At 41.2% G+C, this 7,868-nt stretch overlaps 2 protein-coding genes across 3 annotated transcripts in view; one reads left to right on the forward strand and one right to left on the reverse strand.

The window, feature by feature from the left end:
* LOC133651091 (neural cell adhesion molecule 1-like) overlaps positions 1-7,868 on the reverse strand; it is an 881,445-nt gene that overhangs the window by 163,600 nt on the left and 709,977 nt on the right. The gene's annotated exons all lie outside the window — the stretch shown is intronic.
* Positions 1-7,868, forward strand: part of LOC133651093 (F-BAR and double SH3 domains protein 2-like) — a 53,604-nt gene that overhangs the window by 16,935 nt on the left and 28,801 nt on the right. Inside the window, exons 4-5 of the mRNA XM_062049033.1 lie at positions 5,317-5,393; positions 5,646-5,790. Coding sequence (XP_061905017.1) covers positions 5,317-5,393; positions 5,646-5,790 — 222 coding nt within the window. The remainder of the gene's footprint in view (positions 1-5,316; positions 5,394-5,645; positions 5,791-7,868) is intronic.

Raw genomic sequence — 7,868 nt, forward strand, 5'->3', positions numbered from 1 at the left:
CTGCGAACCATTAAAATGACCTCCTCTGTTTGGCTCTTCCTTCTCCTCCAAGCGCTCTTATTCAGATGTGTCCGCTTCGCCCAGTTCAGTCGAGCATTCCCGCGTCACTCCCACAAAGGGCCAGTTTGTCGCGGTTCTCCGGGCTTGGCACCGAGACTATCGGGTTCAGAGGGGTCTCAACTACCTCAGGACCTACCTAAATGTATCCCATAAAAATGAGTACATTGCCCTCAGTTTTAAAGAGCCTTTTTATCATCTATTCTGGAAGGGTAACCCTTTACAAAGTAAGGATGTCAGATATTTGTTTTTTTACCGATATCCTATATGTATGCGGATATTGCACTTAATTTCCAATACGATATATTCCGGAAACCAGTGGCGGGCCGTGCGTTTCCCACCCAGGCCTTCAGTGATGTCCGACTTCAATGATTACCTCTCAAAATACCATCATTGATGTTGTAGGGAGTAGCGGGGGGTGTATATTGTAGTGTCCCAGAAGAGTTAGTGCTGCAAGGGGTTCTGGGTATTTGTTCTGTTGTGTTTATGTTGTGTTACGATGCGGATGTTCTCCCGAAATGTGTTTGTCATTCTTGTTTGGTGTGGGTTCACAGTGTGGCGCATATTTGTAACAGTGTTAAAGTTGTTTTTACGGCACCCTCAGTGTGACCTGTATGGCTGTTGACCAAGTATGCCTTGTAGGGGTGTGGGAAAAAAATCGATTCCAATTCGAATCGCGATTCTCACGTTGTGCGATTCAGAATCGATTCTCATTTTTAAAAAATCGATTTTTTTTTTTTTTTTTAAATATTTAAATGAATCAATCCAACAAAACAATACACAGCAATACCATAACAATGCAATCCAATTTCAAAACCAAACCCGACCCAGCAACACTCAGAACTGCAATAAACAGAGCATTTGAGAGGAGACACAAACACGACACAGAACAAACCAAAAGTAGTGAAACAAAAATGAATATTATCAACAACAGTATCATTATTAGTTACAATTTCAACATAGCAGTGATTAAAAATCCCTCATTGACATTATCATTAGACATTTATAAAAAAAAAAAAAGAACAATAGTGTCACAGTGGCTTACACTTGCATCGCATCTCATAAGCTTGACAACACACTGTGTCCAATATTTTCACAAAGATAAAATAAGTCACATTTTTGGTTCATTTAATAGTTCAAACAAATTTACATTATTGCAATCAGTTGATAAAACATTGTCCTTTACAATTATAAAAGCTTTTTACAAAAATCTACTACTCTGCTTGTGTGTCAGCAGACTGGGGTAGACCCTGCTGAAATGTATTGAATGAATAGAGAATCCTTTTGAATCGGGAAAAAAAACTTTTTTGAATCGAGAATCGTGTTGAATTGAAAAAAACTTGATTTTGAATCGAATCGTGACCCCAAGAATCGATATTGAATCGAATCGTGGGACACCCAAAGATTTACAGCCCTAATGCCTTGCATTCACTTGTGTGTGTGAAAAGCTGTAGATATTATGTGATTGGGCCGGCACGCAAAGGCAGTGCCTTTAAGGTTTATTGGCGCTCAGTACTTCTCCCTACGTCCGTGTCTCCGTACAGCGGCGTTTTAAAGTCATAAATTTTACTTTTTGAAACCGATACCGATAATTTCCAATATTACATTTTGAAGCATTTATCGGCCGATAATATCGGCAGCCCGATATTATCGGGCATCTCTAATTTAAACAGTGTTTCGTAAAGCAACAACTCGGCGAGTCGAAATTAAAGAAAGCAAATGTGGGCAAAATCTAAACAAAAAGGCAGCAAATATCAATGAAACAATGTTGACATCTATAGTTATATTTCGATAAAGACGGGGGAAAACACGCATACTCAATATTCTATACACTATACGATGCATGATTTACCCGGAGAGTCCCAGCCACACACAAAGAAGTTGTAGACCACCATGCTTGTTCAAGTTTTCATCTGTTTTGTCGTTTAGAATGACAACTGGAGATAGTTTGGCATGTCTGGGAACGCGACTGACGTATAATCCTTGAGATCACTCGACAAATCTTATTTTGATAACATATAGGGATAGATTCTATTGCATCGTTTGATTTTTTTGCTCGTATCTGCTTTTTATGGTAACATCTAGGCCCCTTGCGTACTCAAATAGTCTGCACTCTGTTTGCTGCACAGTAGCCATGTTTGTCTTGTGGCCCACCACTTGGTTAACTTCTGTTCAAAACTCAAGTGTCCGATTACAACCTATACTAAGTCCCTTTCAGGAATTTGCGATATCGCTATCGCACCAATTCACACAAGTTCAACCAATCCCAGTGAATTATGCGCGGCCTCGCAACATTGTATCTCCGCAACTTACCCACAAAATTGGCCAATCAGACTAACAGGAACACTTAAAACTAGAGATGTCCGATAATATCGGCAGATAAATGCTTTAAAATGTAATATGGTAAATTATCAGTATCGGTTTCAAAAAGTAAAATGTATTACTTTTTAAAACGCCGCTGTACGGAGTGGTACACGGACGTAGGGAGAAGTACAGAGCAGTTGCGTCTCCCAGTCATACTTGTCAACCCTCCCAATTTTCCCGGGAGACTCCCGAATTTCAGTGCCCCTCCCGAAAATCTCCCGGAGCAACCATTCTCCCGAATTTCACCCAGGCAACAATATTGGGGGCGGCCTTTGCGTGCTGGCACAATCACATAATATCTACGGCTTTTCACACAAGTGAATGCAAGGCATACTCCATACAGGTCACACTGAGGGTGGCCGTATGAACAACTTTAACACTGTTACAAATATGCGCCACACTGTGAACCCACACCAAACAAGAATGACAAACATATTTCGGAAGAACATCCGCACCGTAACACAACATAAACACAACAGAACAAATACCCAGAACCCCTTGCAGCACCAACTCTTCCAGGACGCTACAATAAACACCCCCCGCAACCCTGCCCCCCCATCCCCGCCCACCTCAACCTCCTCATGCTCTCTCAGGGAGAGCTTGTCCCAAATTCCAAGCTGCTGTTTTGAGGCATGTTAAAAGAAATAATGCACTTTGTGACTTCAATAATAAATATGGCAGTGCCATGTTGGCATTTTTTTCCATAACTTGAGTTGATTTATTTTGGAAAACCTTGTTACATTGTTTAATGCATCCAGCGGGGCATCACAACAAAATTAGGCATAATAATGTGTTAATTCCACGACTGTATATATCGGTATCGGTTGATATCGGAATCGGTAATTAAGAGTTGGACAATATCGGAATATTGGATATCGGCAAAAAAGCCATTATCGTACATCTCTACTTAAAACATTGAGCGATTCAATCTTATTAGATTTGCAACTTTTGCCAATTCAGGCCTTTTAAGTCGCAGTGATCACAAAAAAGCAGCGAAATCCCAGAGGGACTGTATACTACTATATGGTGAGCTGTACACTGACTACTCAAAAGTATTTCCAAGTTAAATTTTTATAGTATTGTCCCTTGAGAATGTCAAAAACATGCATGCTGAAATGTGAGATACTGTGATACATCAGTCGGACCTTGTTGCATCTCTTCCTTTAAAATGTTTACTCTCTTCTGCTATTTTGGTTCCCGTACGGTTAACCTCACCGTTTGGCCGACGTGCAGGATTTCAACATATCTTCAGGGCTCGATTTGGCCTCCCATGAATTAAGGTTTTCTCCCCCAGCCGTCTTACCCACCTAAAATGAGTTGGGCAAAAAAAAAAGGGTGAAAGAGTGCACGCAGTTTAAGCACAGAGATGACAGCTTCCTATATACTATAAAGTAGGGATTTTCAACCGGTGGTCCCTGACCCCCAGGGGTCCACCAAGGTACGGCAGGGGGAGTCGTGAAATTAAATAGACATTAACATTGATCCAACTCGCTGTAGTGTAAATTAGAAATGGCAGTGGCATGGCTACCTTACTTTATTAGATTAGAACACCAGTTGGCAGCCAACATTTAGTGTGCATGTTGGCAGCCAGTGATTAGCGCACTAGTTGTCAGCTAGCGATTGGTGTACCAGTTGCCAGGCCGGCAATTAGCTTGTTAGTTTGCGATAAGTACACTAGTTTCCAGCTATCAATTAGCGCATTGGTTACCGCAAGTACGCCGGTTGCCAAGCGATTGCGTACACTAGTTGCCAGCTAGCGATTAGCATGCCAGTTAGAAATTAGCACACACTTTTCCAACCAGTGATTAGCGTCACAGTTGCCATTTAGCTACTAGCCCACTAATGGCCAGCTAGCAATTAGAGTGCCAGCTAGCAATTTGCCCACCAGTTGCCAGCCAGCGATTAGCGCATCAGTTGCCAGCTAGCAATTACATTTCTAGTTACTTTTTAATTTTATTTATTTTTTATGAATAACGTACATACAAACATATATTCTCAATGTACACAAAAAACAAGGCACTTTCAACAAATCTCAATAATTTTAAACATCAATCAGGTTGAGCAAATACTGTATTTCACAAAACATGTAAAGGAAAGAAAACTAAAGCAAATAGATATAGAATATAAAAATTATAACAAAAAATAATAATAAAAAAAACAGGATAAGATACAAAATTCAAACAGACAAAAAAGGCTCATCTAAATCACTTTAAATTTCTGAATTTACTTTGTAACATAACAAAAAACACAAAAACTCTAATAATTGGAAATAAGCTTGGTAAAACACTCTAGTTACTAGCTGGCGATAAGCATGCTAGTTGCCAATGAGCGATTAGCCTAGTAGTTGTCAGCTAGCCATCAGCCAGCCAGTTGTTAGCTAGCTATTAGGGCTGCAATAGTGTATTATTTGAATATCTTATTGCACAATGACAACGTGCCTTTATCTCCAGTTCATTTAAAACACAATTCTATACATGTATAAGTAGGGCTGCCTGCTGCTCCATCTCTCCATCAACCTACTCAGTGGCCTAGTGGTTAGAGTGTCCGCCCTGAGATCGGTAGGTTGTGAGTTCCAACCCCGGCCGAGTCATACCAAAGACTATAAGAATGGGACCCATTACCTCCCTGTTTGGCACTCAGCATCAAGGGTTGGAATTGGGGGTTAAAACACCAAAAATGATTCCAGTGATGCCCACTGCTCCCCTCACCTCCCAGGGGGTGAACAAGGGGACGGGTCAAATGCAGAGGACAAATGTCACCACACTTAGTGTGTGTGTGACAATCATTGGTACTTTAACTTTAACTTAACTTTGGGGGTCTTTGGTCTGGAAAACATTGAAGACCTCTGCTATTAAGAAGAGGGTTTTAATGTGCTCCTCACTTTGTCTCCTCCAGGCCCTGCAGAAGTTGGCCAATCAGTACCTAAAGAGGGAATGGCCAGAAAGCCCGTCAGAAGAAGAAGCGGATCACAGGTGAGGCAAAGCGGGAGGATTATTATGTGTCCTCTTCTTACACATCGTGAAGCTCTGCACGTCTCTTTTAGTCCCCCGAATTGCTCCATTTGGGCCGCAAACTTCCTCTCAGTGCAGAAATGCTCACACACTGTTGCTTCAGCTGTGTATAACAACTGTGTGTGTGTGTGTGTGTGTGTGTGTGTGTGTGTGTGTGTGTGTGTGTGTGTGTGTGTGTTTGTGTGTGTGCGTGTGTGTGTGTGTTTGGCACAGGAACATGTATTGCGTATGGAGGGACTACTTGGAGGGTACAGTCCAGGTCACCCAGTCTAGGATCAGCGCCTGCGACAACTACAAAGTGCAGGTGGCCGACCCGGCCAAGACGGCGAGGCTGCAGAAGGAGCAGCAGCTGCGTAAGGTAAAGCACAACGCGGCATCAAGGGTCAATCTCACCACGTGAGCTCGGGTTTCTGACACTCGTGTTACCCGAGCCGTCCAACTATTTGGACAGCTTCTCTAACGCCGTTTAGGTCAGGTGTCCGTCCCCGCTTCCTGTAGGGTCCAACTAGGTCAAGTGCGACTCTGCTGCATTGTTAAAAGCTCATTTACGACCAAGCTGCTTAACCCCTTTAAAGCCGGGCTCTTCAACTGGCCGGCCGCGGGCCAAATGTGGCACGGGAATGACATCAAATCACAGTTTGGTCAGGAGCTACTAACATTTTTGTAGCAGATTCCTGAAAAACTCTTGTCATATGGAGGATCTTTGACTAGCAGTTTTGCTTGTACAGTGTGTTCTATAAAACAGTAGAACGCTCCTCTCACATTGAGGATCTGTGCTGTTATTACTCACCTACTGCAAAAATGCTGCTGTCATAGCGAAGATCTTTGACTAGCGATTTTGGTTGGAGCTCATTATTTTTGCAGTTGGTCTCAAAAACAGCACTGCTCCTGTTAGAGGATATTCGACTTGCGTTTTTGCAGTTGGTCCTTAAAAACATAACAGCAGTGTTTATGTCCTACAGATGATCTTTGACTCGCATTCTTAATAGTCGCTTTTTAAAAACAGCCGTGTTTCTGTCATATAGCTTATCTTTGACACGCATTATTAGTAGTAGCTTCTTAGAAACAGCTGTTTATATAATATAGAAGATCTTTGATGAGCTTTTTAAATAGTAGCTCCTTGCAAACAGCAGTGTTTATGTCAATGTTTTTCAACCTTTTTTGAGCCAAGGCACATTTTTTGCGTTGGAAAAATCCGGAGGCACAACACCAGCATTAAAAAAACGAAACTCAGTTGACAATAAAAAGTCGTTGTCGCAATTGTTGGATATGAATTCAAACCATAACCAACCATGCATCACTATAGCTCTTGTCTCAAAGTAGGTGTACTGTCACGACCTGTCACATCACGCCGTGACTTATTTTGAGTTTTTTGTTGTTTTCTTGTGTGTAGTGTTTTAGTTCTTGTCTTGCGCTCCTATTTTGGTGGCTTTTTCTCTTTTTTTGGTATTTTCCTTTAGCAGTTTCATGTCTTACTTTGAGCGATATTTCCCGCATTTACTTTGTTTTAGCAATCAAGAATATTTCAGTTCTTTTTATCCTTCTTTGTGGGGACATTGTTGATTGTCATGTCATGTTCGGATGTACATTGTGGATGCCGTCTTTGCTCCACAGTAAGTCTTTGCTGTCGTCCAGCATTGTATTTTTGTTTACTTTGTAGCCAGTTCATATTTTAATTTCGTTCTGCATAGCCTTTCCTAAGCTTCAATGCCTTTTCTTAGGGGCACTCACCTTTTATATATTTTTGGTTTAAGCATTAGACACCTTTTTGCCTGCACGCTGCCTCCCGCTGTTTCCGACATCTACAAAGCAATTAGCTACCGGCTGCCACCTACTGATATGGAAGAGTATTACACGGTTACTCTGCCGAGCTCTATACAGCACTGACACTCAACAACAACACATAATTTGCAGACTATAATTACTGATTTGCAAAAAATATTTTTAACCCAAATTAGATAATCTCCCACGGCACACCAGACTGTATCTCACGACACTAGTGCCGCAGAACAGTGGTTGAAAAACACTTATGTAGATGATCTTTGACAAGCATTTTTAGTAGTCGCTTCTTAGAAACAGCTGTGTTTATAAAGTATAGTAGATCTTTGATGAGCTTTTTAAATAGTAGCTCCTTAGAAACAGCGGTGTTTCTGTCATATAGATTGATCTTTGACAAGCATTTTTAGTAGTAGCTTCTTAAAAACAGCAGTGTTTCTGTCATACAGATGATCTTTGACAAGCATTTTAATAGTAGCTTCTTAAAAACAGCTGTGTTTCTGTAATATAGAAGATCTTTGACGAGCCTTTTTAATAGTAGCTTCTTAGAAACAGCAGTGTTTCTGTCATACAGATGATCTTTGTCTAGCATTTTTGTAGTAGCGTCTTAAAAACAGCAGTGATTCTGCCGTATAGAAGAACTTTGACTGGCATTTTTAG

This window comes from Entelurus aequoreus, linkage group LG05 (assembly GCF_033978785.1).
Source record: "Entelurus aequoreus isolate RoL-2023_Sb linkage group LG05, RoL_Eaeq_v1.1, whole genome shotgun sequence".
In the NCBI taxonomy this organism is placed as follows: Eukaryota; Metazoa; Chordata; class Actinopteri; order Syngnathiformes; family Syngnathidae; genus Entelurus; species Entelurus aequoreus.